The sequence below is a fragment of the Microcaecilia unicolor genome, chromosome 1 (assembly GCF_901765095.1).
Source record: "Microcaecilia unicolor chromosome 1, aMicUni1.1, whole genome shotgun sequence".
NCBI classification, from domain to species: Eukaryota; Metazoa; Chordata; class Amphibia; order Gymnophiona; family Siphonopidae; genus Microcaecilia; species Microcaecilia unicolor.
In genome coordinates this window covers 670,494,588-670,519,439 of record NC_044031.1, presented here as the reverse complement: position 1 = coordinate 670,519,439, position 24,852 = coordinate 670,494,588, and the positions used below count along the sequence as shown (strand labels likewise).

Genomic DNA, 24,852 nt, shown 5'->3' with positions numbered 1-24,852 from the left:
GAGCATACAGGATACAATTGCAAGAGCTGGAAGCTCTGAATCGGTATAGATTTGGTGAACGCCAAATGGGATATCGCTGTGTCAGCCCTTGGTGCGAGGCTATGTTGTTCCTGGAGGGCTAACAATTACAAAACCAAAGAGTTAAAGTGGGATTTGAACGTGAGTCCCTTGGTGCATAGTCTATTACTAGGCTGCCCAGGGGCGTAGCCAGACAACAGATTTTGGGTGGGCCTAGGCAAGAATTGGGTGGGCACCAAGTGTTCTCCCCCCCCCCCCCCCCCAAAGAAAAAAAAATGATCTCAGCTGGTGGGAAAACACTTCTTTCCACCTTGGTAGCAGGCATGCACTGAAAACTGAGCATGTGCAGGTGCCAGTGTTGTGGAGAGTAGCATTTTCATTACCATCAGGGGGAAATCTTCAGCTGGCGGAGCTTGGGATTCCAACCAGTTACCACTAAACATATGCTACTGTTGGGTGGGCCTGAGCCATAAATGGGTGGGCCCTGGCCCACCCAAGCCCACCTGTGGCTACGCCACTGAGGCTGCCCCTCTGCTCTGCATGGATATCTCTATGGCCATTTTGAAAGAATGCTGCCACAGAGACATCCCATATTCCTTGTTTTCCCCCATTCATAGTTTGGACATTCCAGTTTGTAAAATGAATGTTCATGCTGTATGTTTCCAGCATATGGACATCCATCTCATGAATACCCCTTGTTGGTTCAAACCCTAGCTTTTGGTTGGACGTAGAGAGCCCTTATCCATCTAAAGAAGTTCTGGCAAAACCCACTCTTCTCAAGAACCTTAAATATAAACCTCCATTCCACCCTATCAAACCTTTTTTCTGCATTCATTGATAATAGCAATGCTGACATGCATGACTTCTGGACCTATCAGATCACATTAAGCAGTCTTCTAACATTGTCTTCCACTTGCCTTCTAGAAAGCTTAAAATGATCATAGTGAGGGAACATGGTTAAGTTAAGTTGCTAGAACCCTTACTAGGATCTTTATATCTATATTTAAGACTGATATGGGCCTACATGACCTAGAAGCACAAGGGGTTTTGCCCATCTCAGGTATCAATTTTATTCCTGAACTGAACAACTGGACCATAGGAGATACCAAGATCCCAGCAAATTTATTGTAATACTTGGGGATGTTTCTAATTTTAAGTTCATGATTGCTGCCAAAATTTCAATTTCTGTTACCCTTGCCTAAAGCAAAGTTCTACACTCATCTCCCAATTAGGATAGGAGAACAGAAGACATCATTATTGCATCTCTGCCAGATTCGCTAATATATAGCTTTTTATAAAGCTGTGCGAAACAGGTTCTTATTGCTTCAGAACTGTGAACAATTTCTCCCCTACCATCCTAATTTGTACTGTATGCTCTGCTTCTGGGCTTGGAATTCAGAAGCCAAAAGAGAGACAGCATGATTTACACCCCCCCCCCCCCCCCCCACTTCCCCAGTTGAAAGAAGATTTGCTTAACCCTTCTTAAATCAAAATTGATGTCCTCTGCATTCGGTGCTAACAATTTTCCCTTCAAAATTGCTAACCTTTGCTGGGCAGAACAATTGGGTTAACTTACTTCTCCCTTTCCAATGCCTGAATATCTTGATGTATCTTACTTATTGTGGTCTCCCTAACTTTCCTGTGCTTGGATGCTCTATGCCCATATTATCAGGCTACCACCAATAATCATTTTCACGGCATCCCACAAAGTTTTACTCAATAGCAGACTATGGACGTTTCCTCCAGGAACTTGTTCAAACCTTTTTTAAACCCAGATAATTTAACCGCTGTTACTATGTTACAAGAAATGATTTATTTTGGGGAAAATAGCTCTAGAGCAACTCGCCACTGTTTATAATTTAAGAGCAGGTGCTGTATTTATAAGTTTTAGGATATTAATTTCTCCACCAATCACCAAAGGTGATAATTGCAATAAATTAAATAAATTAAGTATCAGAACACAAAGAGACCGTATTTAGCTTCAAAAAGGTTGATTTAATATACATTTGCACTCGAGAGGTAGGTTTTAAGAGATCTTTACAGGTAATCTGTGCATAAAATAGAACAAAGTAGCAGGTAGGTTAACTTACAAGTCCTTGTTACAAGCATGCTGTGGTCCAGCTGATTGATGAGCACATGTTTCAGGAGCAAGGCATCAGCAGACCCCAAAGAGAGCAGCAGGTCCCAAGAGGAGGCAGGTTCCAAGAGGAGGCAGGTCCCAAGAGGAGGCAGGTTCCAAGAGGGCGAGCTGGGCTGTTTCCAGGCCTTTTATAATGTTAGCAGAGAAGCATGGTGTGTGCATGTCCTGGATATTTTGCAAGGCATTATGGTTAATGTAGTCTGTTCACATGACCACATTATAAGTCCTTCCTTTCTGCACATGTCTGAAAGCTGATGGGAGGGGCAGGTATACCTTTGACAAGCAAATGTCCTGTTTATGCTTCCTCTGAGTTCTTTTGTTTTATTCAGGTGTCCACCTTAGTCAATCTTTTGTTAGGTGGGAGGGCAGAGGAAGCTCTTTTGTGTTTGTTAAGTGTTTGTACTTAACTATCCCTGCTATCAGAAGTTCCCTTGGAATGAGACTATTTTCTCTGCTGCAGTGTAAAAGCTGCACAAATATATTGGTGTATATATAATCCAGCAAATATGCTACATATTTCAGTAATAAACTGATACCATTACAACTACATCCTCCAGCAAAGAGTTCCAGAGCTTAACTATTCATTGAGTGAAAAAAATATTTCCTCCTATTTGTTTTAAAAGTATTTCCATGTAACTTGAGTGTCCTGTAGTCTATGTACTTCTTGAAAGAGTAAAAATTCGATTCACTTCTATTCGTTCTATACCACTCAGGATTTTGTACTCAATCATATCCCCCTCAGTCATCTCTTTTCCAAGCTGAAGAGCCCTAACCTCTTTAGCCTTTCCTCATATGAGAGAAGTTTCATCCCCTTTATCATTTTGGTCATTCTTCTTTGAATCTTTTCTAATTCTGCTATATCTTTTTTGAAATACAGCAACTAGAACTGAAAGCAATACTCAAGGCGAGGTCGCACCATGGAGCAATACAGAGGCATTATAATATTCTTGGTCTTATTTACCATCTCTTTCCTAATAATTCCTAGCATCCTGTTTGCTTTTTTGGTCGCCACTGGACACTGGGCTATATAATAAGGGTGTGCCACTGCTGGGTGGGCCTCTGCCCACCCAGGACCACCTGTGACAATGCCACTGGCAAGTACTCCACCAGGAAACGGGGTGGTTCACGGGCCCGTGCGAATCTATTGAGATACTAAAAACAACCTATCCATGCATCGCAATTCCTTTGACTGATTACAATTGCTTTAAAAAAAAACCTCAGAACACTAGCTGGGAGAACTACACATTGGGATTTCACAAATCATTAGTTCTAGATTGATTCGTTTTTGAACATTTTTTTAAAATAAAATGTTCCTTTTGTGTTTTCTTAATTGTACTGTAATTATACTGTAATTAAAGAAAATGAACAAAAGCTCTCTGCTTTATTAGTGGCTGGTACAGTAACTTCCTACCCCGACCAACAATGCCTGCATTTCTGAGTTGAAAGGCTTTTTTCCCTGGCATGAATAAACAACCAAAGGAAAAACCAACACTGTGAGTGTCTTAACCAAAATGAAACCTGTTCATTTTGAAAACAAAACTGAAAAGTAATTGATTAAGATTTCATGTGCCGTTCATCATTTTGTCTTGGTTGCTAGGATACATTGAGCAGGTGTTGGCAGTCAAATGCCAGGCTGCCATCAGAAGGGTTTGGGATTTTGTACGGCTACTGGAGGTGCTGCCTGTTGGAGCTTTACTGCACATAACACCACAACCACAGATTTCTAGGCTAGAAAATCAGAGGAAGAATAGAGGTTACCCTGTGTTACTTGAGGTTACCCCAGGGCACTTTCTCGCTCTTGGCAGGCTGTCTTGGCATATCGTTTACTCATTAGGGTAAGAGTTTTGTTGTGAAGATTCTCACAAAGAGACACAAAGAGAGAGTGAGAGGTTACAAAGAAGGGAGAACAGATAAGGAAAAAAGAAAATAATGTAAAAGATACAATGAAAAATTTGTTATTGCCAATAGACTACTACAATTAGTTGTGAATTTTTTTAATTGCTTTTCCGGGACAAAGCTTTAAATTTCAACTCTCAAGAAAGAGTTCTGTAGGCCAAATATATTCACTATGACTTAAGAACCACATGTAACTCTTCCAGGTCCTCAGTGTGGCTTATTCATCCCACAGATCAATGAATATCAATGCCTTAAAAAAACCAAAAGAAGGCTAAAGACAAGACCTGTATTAGATCATATCTTATAGGTTAAGGCTACCAGAACTCTTCATGTTGTATCTATGGGCTTTTAGTCTTATAAGCTGCTTCCAGCCATAGGCTGACCTAATACTATATATTCATTGCTGGGACATGTATTGCCCATGGCATTCAATATCTGGGTATTGGAGCTGACCTGGAAGTTAAATGGGCATCAGCCAATATTCAGACCAGTGTCCAATTAACTTGGCGCATAAAGGACTCCTTTCACAAAGCTGCCCTAGCAATTCCCTTGTGGCAAATGTGACAAAGCCCATGGGAATTAAATGGGTTTCATCACATTTGCCACATAAGAATTGCTAGTGTGGCTTTGTAGAAGGAGCCCAAAGTTCAGACAGTCTTTCTTTTGTCTATCCTAACTTAGGGGTCCTTTTATTAAACCATGGTAAAAAGTGGCCTGTGGTAGTGTGGGTGTGTGTTTTTGGTGCGCGCTGGGCTATTTTTTACCGTGGCTGGGGAAAAAGGCATTTTCAATGAGGGCAGTAAATGGCCATATGCTAGAATTAAAGGTAGCATGTGATTATTTACCGCCTGAGCCCTTTACTGACATCCATTGACCTAGTGCACTACTCATCTAGTGGAAAAGTGGCCTAGTGGTTAGAGCACCAGTCTTGTAATCCCGAGGTGGCCGGATCAAATCCCACTGCTGCTCCTTGTGATCTTGGGCAAGTCACTTAACCCTCCATTGTCTCAGGTACAAACTTAGATTGTGAGCACTCCTGGGACAGAGAAATATCCAGAGTACCTGAATGTAATTCACCTTGAGCTACTACTGAAAAAGGTGTGAGCAAAATCTAAATAAATATATGTAGTGCATGCCAATGTGGCCATGCTGCTGATTATTGCCCCCACAGTACAAAGTAGAAAAATTTGACATTACCACCAGGTGGGCATGTTAACCAGGTGGTAGTGTCAATTTGGCTACCACACTACATGTGTGGTAGCCCTACTGCTGCTTTGTAAAAGGGCCCCTTAATGGCTGAATACCACCACTAACCATTTAAGTTCCATTCCCAACCTAGCTATTGGGTATTAGGGATTGGCTGGTTAGTGGAGAAATTCCACTACATTATTCAGTTAAATATTGGTAAATATCAGTAGCCAACTAGCTCAGTGGGGTTTAACAAGACAACAGCCTTTTCAATATCAACCCCTATAAGTATATAGTTGTCATGGGAGCAGGGCCGGATTAAGCCAACTGATGCCCTAAGCACAGCACAACAATGTGCTCCTCAGTGCTTCCATTGCTTAACTGACAAGACATTAAGGACCCTGTTTACAAAGGCGCACTACTGTTCATTAGCGCTCACTAATATTAGCGCATACCCACAATATTCCTATTGGCACCTACACAGTTAGTGTGAGCTAATTTTTAGCATGCATTAAAGGACGCTAGTGCGCCTTTGTAAACAGGACCCTAAGACTCAATAAGTGTAGTTTATAATGATCAGAAAAACACTGAAATTCATGTTGGATAATGGGAGTGGCAGGCGGCAGTGAAAGAGTTAAGGGCATGAGAGCTAGGGGAAAAAAACTCTGTGGTGCCCCAAGCCCGTGCTTATTTTGCTTAATGGTTAATCCAGGGCTGAATGGGAGTTAAAACAAAATGGGCTCAACCGGTACGAATAACATGGAGAAAGTTGATAACCCTCCTGCTAACATAATTCATTGAGGGGCCCTTTTACTAAGCCGCGTAAGCATCTACGCGCTCCTAACATGCGCCAAAATGGAGTCACCGCCCGACTACTGCGTGGCTCTTGCAGTAATTTCATTTTTGGCACGTCTGATATGCACATCTGAAAAATATTTTTTATTTTCAGACACGTGTAACAGACGCACGCCAAGTGGCATTTGACGCATGTAGGTCATAAGTGCCCAGATTCCTTACCGCTAGGTCAATGGCTGGCGGTAAGATCTCAGACTCAAAATGGACGTGCGGCAATTTTGATTTTGATGCACGTCCATTTTTGGCAAAAAAGGCCTTTTTCACAGGCGTGCTGAAAAACAGATTAGCGTGCACCCAAAACCCGCGCCTACACTACCGCAAGCCATTTTTCAGCATGCCTTTGTAAAAGGATGCCTGAGCTTTTCAAGTTGGTGAATAATTTTATTAAAATTCTAGTGAGAAAAGTCTTGTTGTTTTATTTTGCATGTTCCTTCTGTGAATACAGGCAGAAACTAATTGTGTCACTTAACTGAAGTTTTTTTTGTATACCCGTAAATAAAATAGTGGTTGGAAGCCTTTATGGCACTATGTAAGCCACATTGAACCTGCAAATAAGGTGGGAAAATGTGGGATACAAATGTAATAAATAAATAAACATTTGCATCCTAAAGATTCACTTCTAATATTTTGCCCTGGATGAACAGTGCTCTGACTTTCATTATTACACCAAGGGGTCCTTTTACTATGGTGCTCTAGAGAGTGGGTTTGCCATGCGCTCCAGCCACTTTCTAGTGTGGCAGAAAAATGTCTGCAATCGTTTTTTTTTTTATGGCTACGTGCTAATTTCCCCATTTGCACATGGCCATTACAATTGGGAGCCCTTACCGCCACCTATTTAGGAGGCTTCCGTGCTACTCTTGCGATAATTGCATAGTGTGCGGTAATGTGCCTGCACTACCTGATAAGCGCAGGCATGCCTACTCTCTTTTTACTGTGAGAGTAGCGAGCTGCAGTGGTGTACCTAGGTCAGCTGCCACCTGGGACGGACTGCCGATGCGCACCCCCCCCCTCCGGGTGCAGCAAGACACCCCCCCTGGCGCAATGACACCCCCCCCCCCCCCGGGTGCATTCTTAGCTGCTGGGAGCAGCCGCGCAGCTCTCAGCTCCGCTGGCTCCCTGCTCCCTCTGCCCCGGAACAGGAAGTAACTTGTTCCGGGGCAGAGGGAGCATGGGAACAGCAGAGCTGACAGGCATGCGGCTGCTCTCTGCACCCCTCCAGTGGCGTGCAGCTGGGGCAGACCTCCCCCACCGCCCCGCCCTTGCTACGTTGCTGGCAAGCAGAACGCTGCTGCCCAAACTACCGCGGAATGCCTAAGTGCATTTGTTTATACATTATGAGGTAAATATTCATCTGGCAGTAGTGAGCAATTTTTTAGCTGCTGCCGGCTTTAGGCCTGGATATTCATTGCCAGACTATTTCCGGGCACCGACATTGACTATCTGGGTATGTCCAGATGGCCAACACTTATCCAGTAAAGGCCAATGTGCAGCTCTTAACTGGATAAGTGAAACCAGAAAAGACAGGGCTGTGTTTTACGTGGTCCAATTTGCCTGGTTACCTTATCCAGATAAGGCTTTTAACCACATAAGTGCTGATACCACCCCTGGACTGCCCACAACATAGCTGGTTTCGGTGTAGGCCCTTAAAGGGGATACTCAGTGGCACTGTCTGGTTAATTAACGCTGAATATCCCTGGATAGCCCCGCATAGGAGACTTCCTGCCCGGTTAAATCACTTTGAATATATCAACCCCTATATAGGGTTAATTATATCAATGAATAAGCAATGAAATGCAGGTGATACCATTCTCCATATCATTCCAATAATAGACTCCAATATTTTGGCAATATTTTTTAATCTGTTGTTTAATATGTGCATTTAAAAATACTAATGATAATATGCAATGAAAATATGCACACAAAAAAACCCCCAAACAAACACCAAAACAGAATGTTACAGTCTTTTTGCACCACTGGATACCACTAGATCTCAAATCAATCTAATGGACTTCACTGTAACAGCAAAACATCTGCACTAAATCCACAGCCTATCTGCAAAATGATACGAAAGGATTCCACCATGTTTGTAATATAAGGCAGTACTAGTAGACAGCTGCAACCAAAAAATATAGCATACAAGCACTGTGCATCACCCATATTCTGTTATTAGTATGTCTTTCTGATGTGATCACCCCCCATCTGTACACTATAATATGGTTCTAATACACCTTATGGCATGTGAAGAATCTAATTCAACAAAAGTTTGTATCTGTGATACAGTAAACACACTGCAGAACAATATGGAACTTGTCTAGCTATCTGATTTGTACACTCAGTACAGTACCAGTGCCCTTGTTACATATGTGCACATGATGATATAGTATCATTTCCCCTTACTGATGTGTGCACATTATAATGCAAGTCAAATTGACCTGATACACAATGTGCACTATATATTGCAATCCCTGTGCAAAGTTTTGGGAGATGTGCACAAAAGCATAAAGGAGAGCATTTACTAACAGTGTGTGCAAATGCTATCAATGTGCATTATTTGCCACAGGGCTCATATGATTCATTTGGCCCTGTAGAAATGTGCATCGACGGAGTAAGTGCACAATGTTCCCAAATAACCATGAAAATTAGAAACTTTACAGACACGGTATAATGAGAAAATTTGCGCCTAACAGCGATACCAACACAAATTGTTCAAGTAAAGCTCCATCAACTTCATCTCTATTATTGTTACTAGAGTAACACTATTTCCATGTGATAACTGCAGCTTTCTGTATTCATTTCTTAGAGAGAAGAGAATATTTCTTTAGACTGTCCTTTATTCATTCTTCTCCTCTGCTGTTCGTAGTATTGGAGGTACGCTCTCATCATACAAAGCGTCCATGTGTTTGCTGGCACGGCAGGTTTCATTGGGAGTAATGGGCTCCAGGTAGCCCTTAGAGGGACAGAAATCAGCATGAGTTCCAAAGATTTTGTCCCAGTGGGTGAAATGAGGGGCATAGTTGCTCATGGGTTTCTGATGGTGCACATCATGTTTTACAGTACCACCAAAGATCCCAAATGGGATGAGGCGTGATGTTGACCACGGAAAGTCATAACCACAGTGATCTTCCACTGATACGTACACGTGAAACACCATGAAAATCCACGTGGTCAGAAGATGACACTTTAGAATGATGGGGTTTGCTGTAGTCCAAAACCCTACTGTAATCAGTTCCCATCCCCCAAGGCACTGGGTAGCCAAAGAGAAAGGAGCCATGTAGTCATGATGGATGGCATGGAAAGTCTTGTAAAGCCACCTATTCTTGTGGTGAATCATATGCCAGATGAAATATTGGAAATCAAATAATAGTAGGCAGCCTGTCACCCCTGCAACCACTTCTGATACACTTGGGGGTTCCTCAGGGAGAGGAATGGGTGGTCTCCAGTACCACTGAGCCACCGCAGCAGGAAAGATGAAGAACAGGTGGTTGGTAAGGGTGACCACAAGACAATGCAGGATCATATCAGTGGTGGGATTCCTGTTCTGCTGAATTTTATACTTGTGGATGAAAGGCCATCTCCTTCCCATCAGATTGAAGATCAGGTATGGAATGCAGAAAAGGATGTAGGCAGAAACAGTAAGGACTACTGGAAAGAGGGGAGACCTCAGGGCTGTAGAGTAATGTAAACGCAGATGGTCCCACAGAGGCTGCAAGAAAGGTCTCCTTGGAAGGTAAGTTTCCAACAACTGCACAGAGTAAGTGATCACATCCATTTCTGTGATAGCTCTGCAGAAATGCTTGGTCTTAGCAATCCTAGCACACCGTTAACGGCATCAAGAGGATTTTTATACTCCGTTCGGGACTGGTTTGTCTTTCCTTGCCAGTGGCAGCTTTGAATAACCAACAGCTCCCCCTCCTCTCCTCAGCTCCCTGACAACCCCAACTGACTCCACGGGGCTCATGTAACACACCAGAGATGCTTTAAAGGGACCGTTGGTGTCACCCAATGCATTATGCAAAAGCCTGGTGCAGAGAGAGAAGCATGAGTTACCCTGCATAGGCAAGCTCTGTCTGTACAGAAAAGCATTGGTACATTATCTAGAAAAATTAGAAGGAGGGACAAAGATGCAGAATTCGCATTCATTTCCCTTCCCCCTGAGATAATATATTATAACACAGTAAATGATGCGTAATTAACAATGCTCCCACTTCAGTGTACACACACGCTTTTTGTTATGTAGGCTGTACAGCTGTCATTATACAGTAAAAAAATACTCCAAGTGTGCATAATGAGGGCTGTTTTCTAAGGCAAGTGTTAGGAGAATATAAATAGGACTTCTACCTCTTTCTGAGTAAAAAGGTAATAGAAATAAAAGAAAATAATACATAGAAAAGAAAATAAGATGATACCTTTTTTATTGGACTAACTTAATACATTTTTTGATTAGCTTTCAAAGGTAACCCTTCTTCATCAGATCAGAAAATGAGTAAAAAGGAAGTTGTATTTTATTTATTGCATTTGTATCTCACATTATCTCACCTCTTTGCAGGCTAAATGTGGCTTACAATTCATCGTGAATATTGGAAATAGAAAAGAATATACATTTGGTTTATAGAGGGTTTGGGTTACATGGTGGTAAGTACATGGTTGTATTACAGCAAAAGATGTTATAAGACATTCTTATGTATATTAAAGATTGTGCAGTTACACATGTTGATCTTTGTGATATATCTTCTCAAAGAGATAAGTTTTTAGTAGTTTGCGGAAATTGGCCAGTTCATTGGCTGTTTTCAGGTTGCGTGGTAGTGCGTTCCATAGCTGTGTACTCATATAGGAAAAGGTAGATGCATGCAACAATTTGTATTTCAGACCTTTACAATTGGGAGGGTGAAGATTGAGGAATGTGCGAGAAGATTTTATTGCGTTCCTGTGTGGTAGTTCTATTAGGTCTGACATGTAAGCTGGGGCATCTCCATGGATGATCTTGTGGACTAAGGTACAAAGTTTGAACGTTATGCGTTCTTTAAGTGGGAGCCAGTGTAGTTTTTCTCGTAGTGGTGTCACGCATTCATATTTTGATTTGCCGAATATTAATCTGGCTGCTGTGTTCTGGGCTGTCTGGAGTTTTTTAAGTATTTGCTCTTTGCAACCAGCGTATAGTGAATTACAATAGTCCAGATGACTGAGTACTAGTGATTGTACCAGATTGCGGAAGACGGACCTTGGAAAAAACGGTTTGATTATTTTTAGTTTCCACATTGAGTGAAACATCTTCTTGGTTATGTTTGTAGTATGATTCTCAAGTGTTAGGTGTCGATCAATGGTGACTCCAAGAATTTTTAGGGTGTCCGAAACTGGTAGGTTTAGGTTAGGTGTGTTGATGGTGGTGAATTTATTCTTATTGTATTGCAAAGTAAGTACAAGACATTGGATTTTTTCTGCGTTACGTTTCAGCTGAAATGCGTCTGCCCAGGAGTTCATAATGTGTAGGCTATGCTTGATTTCGTTGGAGATTTCCCTTAGATCTTGTTTGCGAGGTTGTGCTGGCGTGCAACCTAGGACCTCAGCATGTGGCTGCCACGATTCACGAAGTGCCATCTTGGGAGGGAGCCTGATAAAGATCGTTACATCATCAGCATATATGTGTGGGTTCAAGTTCTGATTCGATAATAGTCTGGCCAAGGGTGTCATCATTAGGTTGAATATGGTCAGTGAGAGAGGGGATCCCTGTGGAACACCACATTCGGGTGGCCATGTAGCTGATGTAGCCGAATTTGATGTCACTAGATAAGAGCGTGTAGTTAGGAACCCCTTAAACCAGTTGAGAACGTTGCATCCGATGCCGAAGTATTCGAGGATGTGTAGTAAAATTCCATAGTCAACCATATCAAATGCGCTTGACATGTCGAATTGTAACAGTAGTATATTGTTCCCGTTTGCTATCAGTATCCTCTGTATACTCATCAATACTTCAAACATGCATGAGAAAAAGTAAGAAACCTCCCTTTAAATAATTTGGGACCCTTTTACTAAGCTGCGTAAGCGTCTACGTGCGCCCAACACGCACCAAAATGGAGTTACTGCCTACTGCGTGGCTCTTGCGGTAATTTCATTTTTGGCGCACATCCGATACCCGCATCTGAAAAATATTTTTTTATTTTTGGCTGCGCGTAACGGAAGCGCGCCAAGTGGCATTTGACATGGGTAGGTCATTACCGCCCAGATTCTTTACTGCTAGGTCAATGGCTGGCAGTAAGGTCTCGGACCCAAAATGGACACGTGACAATTTTGATTTTGCCGCACATCCATTTTCGGCAAAAAAAGAGAGGCCTTTTTCACAGGCACGCTGAAGGCAGACTCAGGAATAATGTTAGGAAGTATTTTTTCACAATGAGGGTGGTGGATGCTTGGAGTGTGCTGCTGGTGGTGGTGGTGGAGATGAAAACAGTAATGGAATTAAAAAATGTGTGGGATAAACACAAAGGAATCCTATTTAGAAGGAATGGATCCACAGAAGCTTAGTGGAGATTGGGTGGCAGCACCGGTAATTGGGAAGCAAAGCTAGTGCTGGGCAGACTTCTACGGTCTGTACCCTGAAAATGGCAAGGACAAATCAAGGTAAGGTAAGGTATACATGTGAAGTATCACATACTATGTGTAATGAGTTTACCTTGTTGGGCAGACTAGATGGACTGTACAGGTATTTATCTGCCGTCATCTACTATGTTACTATGTAGTTCTGAGGTAGAACATGGAAGGGGGGGGGGGGGTTGAGAAAGGGGGATTTGCTGGACCATGGATGGAGAGGAGGGAGACAGATGCAGGACAAAGAGGAGGAGAGTTTGGAAAGGCTCACCCATGTTAAGTCTGGGCTCACCTAGAATGGCAGGCAGGGCCAGTCTTAGGCAGGGGCAACAGGGGTGGTTGCACAGGATTTGCACTTCCAGGGGCCTTGCAGCCCCGGCATGTCTCACCATGCTCAGTCTCATAAATGGGCATGGATCCCCTCTCCCCACGCAATGTTCCTTTGGCTCTAACCTTGCTTTTGCACATACTCCAGCGCAGCAGTTGGTGTGCAGCATGCACTTGGTGGAGTCAGACAAACAATCTTCTGCTCTGAGTCCTGGCCAATTAGGAGCACCCTTTTAGGCACCAGACACTGCTTCCTGACCATTCATTGCTAAGTTAAGAGCAGAGGCATAGCTGCAGGGGGCCTCAGGGACCCAGGCCCCTCCAAGTCTAATGGCCAGTCAGGTGCCTGATTTTTAGGCATCTGTTTGCTGATGCTGACTGTGCTGAGGGCATTGGGTGCAGCAGCTGTTTTACTCTGGCTGTACCTGTCTGTCTTCCGGCTCTATCTGAGGTCGGCTCAGTTGCTTCCAGATCAAGACAGTGATGCCTGCCCCTGTGGCCCACACATGCGAGGTTGTGCTGGCGTGCAACCTAAGACCTCAGCATGTGGCTGCCACGATTCACGAAGTGCCATCTTGGGAGGGAGCCTGAGCTTAGCTGTCTGTCCCCCAGCACTGGTGCCAATCGCTGGCCCTCTGACAGAGCCGCCCCAGTCCAGAGTTGGCAGCTGCAGCAGCAGCATTTTTGCCACTCTGTTTTTGCTGAGTGGCACTTTAGTCTTGCTGCTGGCAGCAGGGAGCCGAGAGACTGAGTTGGGGCAGGACTAGTGCTGCTATCCCCCCCCCCCCCCCCGGGCAGGACTGTTGCTGCTGCCCCCACGTAAGACACTGCATAGCCAGACTTCAAAAATTGGGGGGCCAAAGCCCAAAGTGTGTGTGGGGGGCACATTTTGCCCCGCCTCCCTGCCCCCCCCCCCCCCCCGCAACTCCACATACTTTGACTGGTGGGAGTCCCCAAGCCCCACCAGAAAAAGCCTTTCTCCAGCGCTATCCTCAGCCACATTGTCTGCCCTGAGGCTGCTTTCCTTCACGTCGCGCATGCTCAATTTCATCAAAACCGAGCAAGCGCGATGTGAGGGGAAGCAGGCAATGTGGCAGAGAACTGCACTGGAGGAAGGCTTCTGCTCGCAGGGCTTGAGGACCCCCTCCAGCCAAATTAGAGGCCCCAAAGTCAAACCCAATTTGGAATCCTGTGTCTCAGAGGCATAGCCAGACAACAGATTTTGGGTGGGTCTAGCCAAGAAGTGGGTGGGCACCAAGGGTTCTCCCCCCTCCCCCACCACCAAAAAAAATATCTCAGCTGGTGGGATAACACTTCTTTCCACCTTGGCAGTCTGTAGCAAGCATGCGCTAAAAACTGAGAATGTGCAGGTGCCAGTATCATGGAGAGTAGCGTTTTTGTTACCATCAGGGGGAAGTCTTCAGTAGGCAGAGCTTGGGATCCCCACCAGCTACCACCAAACATGTGCTACTGTTGGGTGGGCCTGAGCCCTAAGTGGGTGGGCCCTGGCCCACCCAGGCCCACCTGTGGCTACACCACTCTTGTGTCTGCTCCTCCCCAGCCTCTAAGGGGGGCCTGGCGCCTATCTCCTGCTCCTGTCAGGACCCGGGTGATTGCATTAATGTGATCACCTGCGTCCCATCAGGAGTAGAAGAGAGACAGACCCTGGCGCCAGGCCCCCTTGGAGGCCAGGCCTGGGGGAATCTTGCTCCCCCCTCAGCGGCCCAGTCGGTTGATATTGTGATTCTGGATTTTCATAAGGTGTTTGACAATGTACCTTATGAAAGACTCCTGAGACATGTAGAAAGTCATGGGATAGGAGGTAGTGTCTTATTGTGGATTCAAAACTGGTTAAAAGAGATAACTACTACTACTACTACTTAACATTTCTGAAGTGCTACTAGGGTTACGCAGCGCTGTACAATTTAACATAGAAGGACAGTCCCTGCTCAAAGAGCTTACAATCTAAAGGATAACAGAGAATAGGTTTAAATGGTCAGTATTTCCAATGGAGAAGGGTAGATAGTGGGGCTCCCTAGGGGTCTATGCTGGGACCGCGGCTTTTTAACATGATCTAGGGATGGGAATAACTAGTGAGGTAATTAAATTTGTCGATGACACAAAGAGGGGCATAATCGAACAGGGCGCCCAAGTTTTCCTGAGGGCGTCCTCGTAGGACATCCCCGCGAAGGGGCAGGGAAAACCGTATTATCAAAACAAGATGGGCGGCCATCTTTCGTTTCGATAATCCGGTCGGGGACGCCCAAATCTCAACACTTAGGTCGACCTTAGAGATGGTCGTCCCCGATTTTCGGCAATAATGGAAACCGAGGATGCCCATCTCAGAAACGACCAAATCCAAGCCATTTGGTCATGGGAGGAACCAGCATTCATAGTGCACTGCTCCTCCTCACATGCCAGGACACCAACCGGGCACCCTAGGGGCACTGCAGTGGACTTCAGAAAAAGCTCCCAGGAGCATAGCTCCCTTACCTTGTGTGCTGAGCCCCCCAACCCCAGGTTTAAAGGAAACAGTGGGGACCTTTAAGTCACACAGCTGTACAGAGGCCCACACAGACAGGGCCGGTCTTAGGGCGAGGCGACCGAGGCGGCTGCATAGGGCCCCGTACTCAAGGGGCCCCCGCGCGGCGCGCCTGGGGTCGCCCTGCCCGCCGCTCCCCCCCCCCCCCGACGATCGATCGCTGTTCTGAAAAAAATTTGAGAAGCGCCGAGTAGCAGGCAGCGCCTCGCGTCTGCCCTGCTAGTAAAAATCTCCTGCATGTCGTTGGGCCGGCCTTCCCGCATTAAGTCCCGCCCTCCTCTGAGGTAATAGGCTCTTCCCGCATTAAGTCCCGCCCTCCTCTGAGGTAATAGGCTATTAGTGGGTGCAGCAGGAGTTGGTAGGTGGGTCGGGTCGGGGGGGGACTCAGATGGGAGAAGGGTGTTGGATGGGGGTTCTCAGTTGGGGGGAGGGGGTAAGGGGGACTCAGATGGGAGAAGGGTGTGGGATGGGGGTTCTCAGTTGGGGGAAGGGGGTAAGGGGGACAGATGGGAGAAGGTTGCAGGGTGGGGGTTCTCAGATGGGGGAGGGGGTAAGGGGGACTCGGATGGGAGAAGGTTGCAGGGTGAGGGTTCTCAGATGGGGGGAGGGGTAAGGGGGACTCAGATGGGAGAAGGTTGCAGAGTGGGGGTTCTCAGATGGGGGAGGGGGTAAGGGGGACTCAGATGGGAGAAGGGTGTGGGATGGGGGTTCTCAGATGGGAGAAGGGGGCTGGAACTGGGGTTTGAGAAGGGGCCATATGGGAAATGGGGGCCATGCATGGGGCTGGTGGGAAAATGGGGCGTGCATGGGTCAGGTGGGAGAATGGTTCTGGGGCTGAAAAGGGGGGCTCTAATACAAGGCATGTGGATGAAGGGGGCTGGAACTGGGGGCTGAAAAGGAGGGTAGGTGGGATAAGGGGGCTAGTACTGGGACTGGAGGCTGAAAAGGGGCAGGGGCTGAAACTGTGGGTACTGGGGGCTGAAAAGGAGATAGGGAGAAGTGGCTGGGGCTAAAGCTTGGGGCTGGTGAGAGAAATGGGCTGGGGGCTGGGGACTGGGGTTGAAACTGGGGGCTGAAAAGGGGACAGGGAGGAGTGGCTGGGGGCTGAAACGGGGGACTGGTGGGATAGTGGGGCTGGAACTTGGGGCTGAAAAAAAGGGGCAGAGAGAGGGGCAGAGCCTGGATGGAAGGGGAAGCGAGAGGGAGGGCAGACCCAGATGGATGAGAGAGGGAGGGCAAATGGTGGATTGAAGGGGCAGAGAGAAAGGGCAGACAGTGGATGGAAGGGATAGAAAGGGCAGACAGTGAATGGAAGGGGCAGAGATAGAGGGCAGATGTGCACGAAAGGGGCAGGGAGAGAGGGCAGACATTGGATGGAGGGGACAGCAGAGAGGGCAGACACTGGATGGCAGAGAGAGAGCGAAGTCAGATGCTGGATGGAAGGAAGACAGTGAAAAGAAGATGAGGAAAGCAGAAACCAGAGACGACAAACTGTAAATAAAATATATATTTTTATTTTTTTGCTTTAGGATATAGTATTGTAGCTATGTTAATAAATGTTTATAATAGAACATGTAAATAAGGTAATCTTTTTATTGGACTAATTTTAATACATTTTGACAAACTTTCGGAGAACAAAGCCCCCTTCCTCAGGTCAGGATAGGATACTGTAACAGCTCTATACTGTATTGACCTGAGGACGGAGGTTTTGGCCTCTGAAAGCTAAATGTATTAGTCCAATAAAATGGTATTATTTTATTTTCTATATTTGTTTTATTTCTATTTGTTAATTTGTAAAGTGGTGATTGGTAGTTGTTAGTTTTTTTTTCAAATTTACATCTGTTGTCTTTATATTTTGCACAGTACTAGGGGACATTTTCTGTTTCTTTGGTGTTGTATTGTATGCAGAGTCTGGCATCTTGGGGGTTCAGTTTAATTTTTGTCTAAATAGAAAGTTTAAATATTACTACTTATTCTATAGTGGATTAGGGTGTATCTGTGTTTGTGAAAAAGACATGGTTTTCCGTTGGCATTGACTGTGCAGGATCGACAAGTCCTGGAGCTGGGGGCCTTGGAGCTCGGAGGGAGGGGTGGTTGGCTCTGGAGCTAGGGTGGGGGTGGAGCTAGGGTGGGGCGGAGTTAGGGTGGGTGGGGCTAGGGTGGGCGGGGCTAGGGTGGGGCCCCGTCAAATTGGTCTGCATAGGGCCCCGCACTTGCTAAGACCGGCCCTGCACACAGATCAAAGGGACGGCAGAGAACAGGAAGTAGCCTGATGTGCAGCTGTGCAGTCCTTCTCTTGTCTCTCTGGATTGGTGGGTTACAGTAATGGGGGAATTTGAAAGTATTCTGCCCACGTTCCTTCCTGGATCTTTTCTTAGTTTATTAATATTTTTGCTTTATTCTCCTCTGTTATGAGACTTGGAACTCCTAATTGCAGTGGACTTGAACTAAATAATTTCTGGTTATTTTCATTGCTTAATTTTCTTTTAAATTATAGCATTATGCTTATTTGAAATAAAAAAAAGTTCTGAATTTTTGATCTGAAGAAGAAGAGTTACCTTCACAAGCTCATCAAAAATATATATATATTAAGTTGGTCTAATAAAAAATGTATTATCTTATTTTCTGTTTTTGTTTTTATTTTTATTTATTACCAACAAAATTTTTTTTAAAAAACATCTTATCAACAGGGGACGGGGCTAGGTATGGGTGGGGTTAGGCAGAGGCCCTCACCGAACTGGTCTGCATAGGGTCACTGCAATTGCTAAGACTGGCGCTGAAGGCAGAGCCGTGGGTAGAGGAGGTGGAGATGCCAGATTTGGAGATGGAAGCAAGGAATATAGGAGAGTGAAGCCACCGCTGTTGAAGTGTTTTGGGGGTCTGGGTGGGGCCTGAGCCAAGAATAGGTGGGCCAGTGATCACCCAGGTCCACCCATAGTTATTCCATTGCAATGTACATGCATATCTTTTAAAATACGTAGGTACATGCATAGAGTACATGTGACCTTTATACCAATTTTGCAGCTGGTGTAAATGTGTACATTAGCATTTGCATGTTACAGAGGCTGATTCAGGGTAACTATTTCATGAAAGCACATTGGTTGCTTTTATGTGGACTTTATTTTTTTTATTTTTTATTTATAGAAAAGTTTTTTACATAATTCCAAAGCGAACTTTGTCAAGCAATGCGCCATAATTTACAAGGAAATAGTTATCTAGGGAGATCCCTGATCTACAATAACATTTATAGGCTGTAGTCCACAATAGGGGGGGGGGGGGGGAACTGATCCTCTATTCCTAAAGAGAGGAAAAGGAAAATTAACAAAGATAAATAAAGAAAAAAAAAAGAAAAAGGCGCAGAGAAGATCATAGAACTGCATTATATTTCCTACAAGTCCAAGAGTCTCTATGTGCAATTTTTAGGAATTCTTGCATTCAGAAAAGAACGAAGTTGCAAAGGTACAAAAAAATGAAATGTCATATTATCTATCTGAAGAACACATTTACATGGGAACCTTAATTGAAATTTAGCATCCAAAGTCAAGGTTTCTTGTCTCATAGACAGAAATCTTTTTCTTCTTTCCTGTGTCGCTCTTGAAACATCCGGGAATATCTGAAACTTTTCTCCCATGAAAAGAAGTGGAACTGATTGTCTCAAGTACAGTCTTATCAAAGCCTCTTTATCTTGAAGAAATACGAAAGAAACCAACAAGGTGGTCCGATAATCCACCTCATCCTGCGATTTCTTCAAAAACACTGAGACGTCCAAACTATCAGAAGACAAATTCGCCCCCACTTGATCTTTTACTTTGGCTGCCCGAATTGATAAAGATGGTAAATAATAAAGTTTTTGTAATGGGGGAAGCCCATTTTCAGGATATTGAAGAACTTCTTTTTAAAATTTATGAAATAAGTCTCTCGAGGAGCTATATTTAACAAAAGGAAAATTTAGTATTCTTAAGTTCAATAACCTAGCTCCATTTTCCAAGTTCTCCAATTTATGGTGAACCACATCAGCATTCTGTAATAATTTACATGCCACCTCCTTAACGAGTTAAAGATTTTTCATAATTTTTTTAACTTGATTCCTAAAGAGAAAGTTGAGATTGAAGAGATTCTATCGTTGAGGCATTCGACCTTGTATTGCATACAAAAGTAAGACAAACCTTATGAAGGGATTCCATTGCTGACCATAAAGATTCCAATGTTACCTTTGCTGGTCTTTCCAACAGTTGCAAGGCAATCTCAGGGCCTGGCCACTTCTCCACTCTCAGCGACACCTCAGATGTTGACTCTGGCCCCGGCAAATTCCGCCCAGATTCCGAGGAGGTAAGTGGAAGGCTCTGATTTTTGGGAGAATTCCCTTCTTGAAGCGTCGCAGTAGTATGGGAAGAACCCTCCTTGGCTCGTTCAAAAGCCCTGACTTCCGATGGCTCGACAAGCATTCCTCCCAGCAGGCTTTTCGCTTCTAGAACCTGTCTTGGATTCCGTGGGCTAAGTGATAGCTCACTTTCCTGACTGGGACTCCTCTCTGTGCCGGTCAACGGAGTGCCCCTGAATCCAGATGGCGTTGCATATGCTGTAATCGGTAACTGACGAAGAGTAGGGTCCACCGAGGGTAAGGAGGAGCCACCTCTAGTCTTTCCCTTCCTCTTTGGCATTATTAACTAAGAAAATAGTAATTTAGGAAAAAAAATCTCCGAAGCTCAGCATAGCACGTCTGGTCTCGGCGCCATCTTAGTCAGCTCCCCCTTATGTGGTCTTTATAAAACACAGTAAGAGCCTTTATGGACTTAGGTATCCTGTTATAAAATCAGGCTCAGAGTGTCCCACTATGGTTTATTCATTAAACTTGATATTTTGCCTTTCTCATTGTGCATGGCAAAGTGGTTTACAATAGAAACATCCAGAAAGGAAAAGAACATCATCAAATTATAAGAAAGAGGAGTAAACAAAACAAAAGAAGCTAGGGGGAACAGAAGCAAGACTAAGATATCATGCCACTGGCAGTCACCTATCCATGTACTAACCAAGCTTAATCCTGATTGGTTTCCAAGATCCGGTGAGATTTAGCACACTCAGGATGGCATGGCTTAGTCTGTCTGGGCAATAGTCCCTCTGGCTAAGCTGCCTGTGACTTCTCTCGAATTGCTCACCCTGGTTAAGGTTACGGGTTAAAATACCTGTCAGAGGAAACAGAATGCAAATTGTGCAGCTAATGTCATCAAGAAATATAACATGGAGTGGAGGAGAAGCCTAGTGGTTAGATCATCTGGCTTGGCCTCCAGGTGTGCTTGCTTCAAATCCTACTGCTGCTACTTATGATCTTGGGTAAGTCACGTGGTGGCCCTTTTATTAAAGGGTTGCCATGCGGCAACCTGGAACTACTGCTAGCTCAACGTGGGTGCTGATGGTAGTTCCACCCCCAGTGCGTGCTGTGTCTGGTGCTAGCGGAAACATTGAAAAAATATTTCTGCAGGGGATTACCTGGTGGTAACAGGTTAGCGCTGGAGCCATTACTGCTACCTCAATGGGTGATGGTAGGTGCTCTCTCCTCAAAATGGCCACATGGCAAGTGCAAACTTACTACGCAGCTATTTCATTTTTGGTTATTTTCACCCACTGTGGTAAACAGGGCCCTGGCGTGTGGCAAAAACAGCTGCCATCACTGGCACAGGGCCCCTTTTACTGCAGCTTAGTTAAAAGGCCCCTTAACTTTCCATGAGATACATAATTAGATTGTGAGCTCTCTAGGGACAGGGAAATACCTAGTATACCTGAATGTAACTCACCTTGAGCTACTATTAAAAAGGTGTGAGCAAAATCTAACTATAGATATCATTTTTACCTGCTTTCAGCTAATTACTTGATTCCTGTCATACAAAGAGCTTGGCTTTGTATTCCATTTTCACTCTGCAGTAATTGAATATGCAAAGAAAGATGATGAACACCTTATGCCTGGAATAGACTTCCTGGACCTATACGTCTAGCTCCATCTCTACCTGTTTTCAAATCTATGCTGAAAACCCACCTTTTCACTGCTGCTTTTTAGCTCCCATTACTTCCCTCACCCATAACTGTCTTGTCTGTCTGTATTATTTAGATTGTAAGCTCTTTTGAGCTGGGACTGTCTCTTTGTATCAGGTGTTCAGCGCTGCGTGTGTCTGGTAGCGCTATACAATTGGTAATAATAACAATAACAATCTAAGTATAGATATCATTTTTACCTGCTTTCGGCTAATTACTTGATTTCTGTCCTACAAAGAGAACAGACTTAGCTTTGTGTGCCATTTTCACTCTGCAGTAATTGAATGTGCAAAGAAGGATGATGAACCAGTAGATATAAATCAGAGTTTGAAATTGCAGCTAAGGAACCAAAAATCTATAAAAGAAAAAGGAGAAATAGGATATCCTGAAGCTCTCCTTTGTCACACAGTGAATGTCCTCAGCAGAGGAACTGTTTAAGAATTTGTGCTCTGCTACACAGGAGAGAAATTCATAGAAGGGTTGAAGCTCATTTACATATTTTTCAGCCTGAGTAAACACTGTGGAGTCTTTTTGTGTATCTGTGGGTTGAAATAGCTTTTCCCTATTGCGGCAGTAATTGCTGGACACATTTAATTCTGAGTCATAAGCAGCTATAGAGATTTTCTCTACAAAGGTTCTGTTCACTTAGCACTGTTATTTTAAATAGGAATCCTTATAAAAACTAAATCAACCAAAACTGAAACTTGATCATGTCCTCCTTTTCCTAAGTATCTCTTCCTTCTTTTCTTAACCTTTGTTTATGGGGTCCTTTTACAAAGGTGCACTGAAAAATGGCTTGCAGTAGTGTAGGTGCGGGTTTTGGGCGCATGCCGATCCATTTTTTAGCGCGCCTGTAAAAAAGGCCTTTTTATAAAATTTTTGCCAAAAAGGGACATGCAGCAAAATGACAATTGCTGTGCATCCATTTTGGGTCTGAGACCTTAACGCCAGCCACTGACCTAGCGTTAAAGACTCACAAGGTAACCAGGTGATAATGACCTACGTGTGCCATATGCCACTTGGCACACATCTGTTATGTGTGCCCAAAAAGAAAAAAATATTTTTCAGACCCACGTATCGGACATGCGCCAAAAATGAAATTACCGCAAGAGCCACGCAGTAGCTGGGCAGTAACTCCATTATGGTGCACGTTGGGCCTACATAGATCACTACGGGGCTTAGTAAGAGGGCCCCTATATATTCTGTTACTTATACACTGATCTGACTACAAAGGGTTTGCACCTGCTCCAATTAATTAAACTCTGGAATTCGTTGCTGGAGAACGTGGTGAAGGCGGTTAGCTTGGCAGAGTTTAAAAAGGGGTTAGACGGTTTCCTAAAGGACAAGTCCATAAACCATTACTAAATGGACTTGGGAAAAATCCACAATTCCAGGAACAACATGTATAGAATGTTTGTACGTTTGGCCTGGATTGGCCGCTGTTGTGGACAGGATGCTGGGCTCTATGGACCCTTGGTCTTTTCCCAGTGTGGCATTACTTATGTACTTATGATTCAGAATGCTGCAGCAAGACTAACAGAAACTTGCGAGCGATGTGACCACATCACACCATTTTGCAAGAACTTCACTGGCTACCAGTACGATATAGGGCTAAATTTAAAACTCTTTGTCTGATTTGAATTCTAAGACCCAAAAAGGTCTTCTTCTTATTGTTTAAGTACATCTTCATCAACCAGTTTTTATGAGGTGCAAATACCACAGTAGCCACCAAAGCTGAAGCTACAGCTGATTCAGTGTCTGGTCTTCAAAAGAGCAGAAACATCCAAAAAGGGATCATTCTGAGCTAAATTTTGCTGATCAGCCATACGTTTAATGGGCAAATAATAAATCTGAGCAAAAGGTGAGATACTTTCTTCAGTAGCCCCAAGAATTTCTTTAATATATCTCAAGGAGTAACAGAAAACAATTTAGGAAAATTAAGAAAACGGAGATTATTACTCCTAATAGAATTTTCAAATGACTTGGCTTTCCTCCTCACGTTAAATAAATCCTTCATCATAGTAGTTTGAAAAGTATGAACATTCTGATGGTCTTTTTCTTGAGTCTTAACTTGCCATCTTGGATCCAGGGTCTCCAAGGGGGGGGGGGGGGGGCAGTGGGAGCAAAATTCCCTGGGCCCAGGCCCAGCGCCGGCACACTTCTTACTACCACTACTACTACTTATCATTTCTAAAGCGCTACTAGACATATGCAGCGCTGTACACTTGAACATGAAGAGACAGTCCCTGCTCAACAGAGCTTACAATCTAATTAGGACAGACAGACAGAACAAACAAGAGATAAGGGAAAATTAAAGTGAGGATGATAATATAAGGGTTCTGAACAAGTGAATAAGGGTTAGGAGTTAAAAGCAGCATCAAAAAGGTGAGCTGTTAGCTTAGATTTGAAGATGGCCAGAGATGGAGCTTGATGTACCTGCTCAGGAAGTCTATTCCAGGCATACGGTGCAGCAAGATAAAAGGAACGGAGTCTGGAGTTAGCGATGGAGGAGAAGGGTGCAGATAAGAGAGATTTACCCACTGAATGGAGTTCCCAGGGAGGAGTGTAGGGAGAGATGAGAGTGGAGAGGTACTGAGGAGCTGCAGAGTGAATGCACTTATAGGTCAATAAGAGGAGTTTGAACTGTATGCGGAAACAGATAGAAAGCCAGTGAAGTGACTTGAGGAGAGGGCTAATATGAGCATAATGACACTGGCGGAATATTAGTCGTGCAGCAGAATTTTGAACAGATTGAAGAGGAGAGAGATGGCTAAGTGGGAGACCTGTGAGAAGCAAGTTGCAATAGTCTAAGCGAGAGGTGATAAGAGTGTGGATGAGGGTTCTGGTAGTGTGCTCAGAAAGGAAAGGGCGAATTTTGGTGATATTATAGAGAAAGAAATGACAGGTTTTAGCAGTCTGTTGAATATGTGCAGAGAAGGAGAGAGAGGAGTCGAAGATGACCCCAAGGTTACGAGCTGATGAGACAGGGAGGATGAGAGTGTTATCTACAGAAATAGAGAATGGGGGAAGAGGAGAGGTTGGTTTAAGGGGAAAGATAAGAAACTCAGTCTTGGTCATGTTTAGTTTCAGACGGCGGTGAGACATCCAGGCAGCAATGTCAGACAGGCAGGCTGATACTTTGGCCTGGATTCCTGCTGAGATTTCTGGTGTGGAGAGGTAGATCTGGGAGTCATCAGCATAAAGATGATACTGAAAACCATGGGATGAGATCAGAGTACCAAGGGAAGAAGTATAGATGGAGAAAAGAAGAGGTCCC

At 44.3% G+C, this 24,852-nt stretch overlaps 1 protein-coding gene across 1 annotated transcript; it reads right to left on the bottom strand.

Annotated features, from left to right (window-relative positions):
• Positions 1–8,927: 8,927 nt before the first annotated feature.
• On the bottom strand, positions 8,928–9,866 carry LOC115461554 (cholesterol 25-hydroxylase-like protein 1, member 2). The gene has a single exon (XM_030191452.1). It carries the CDS (start codon positions 9,864–9,866, stop codon positions 8,928–8,930), a length of 939 nt encoding a protein of 312 aa, XP_030047312.1.
• Between the last annotated feature and the right edge of the window lie 14,986 nt (positions 9,867–24,852).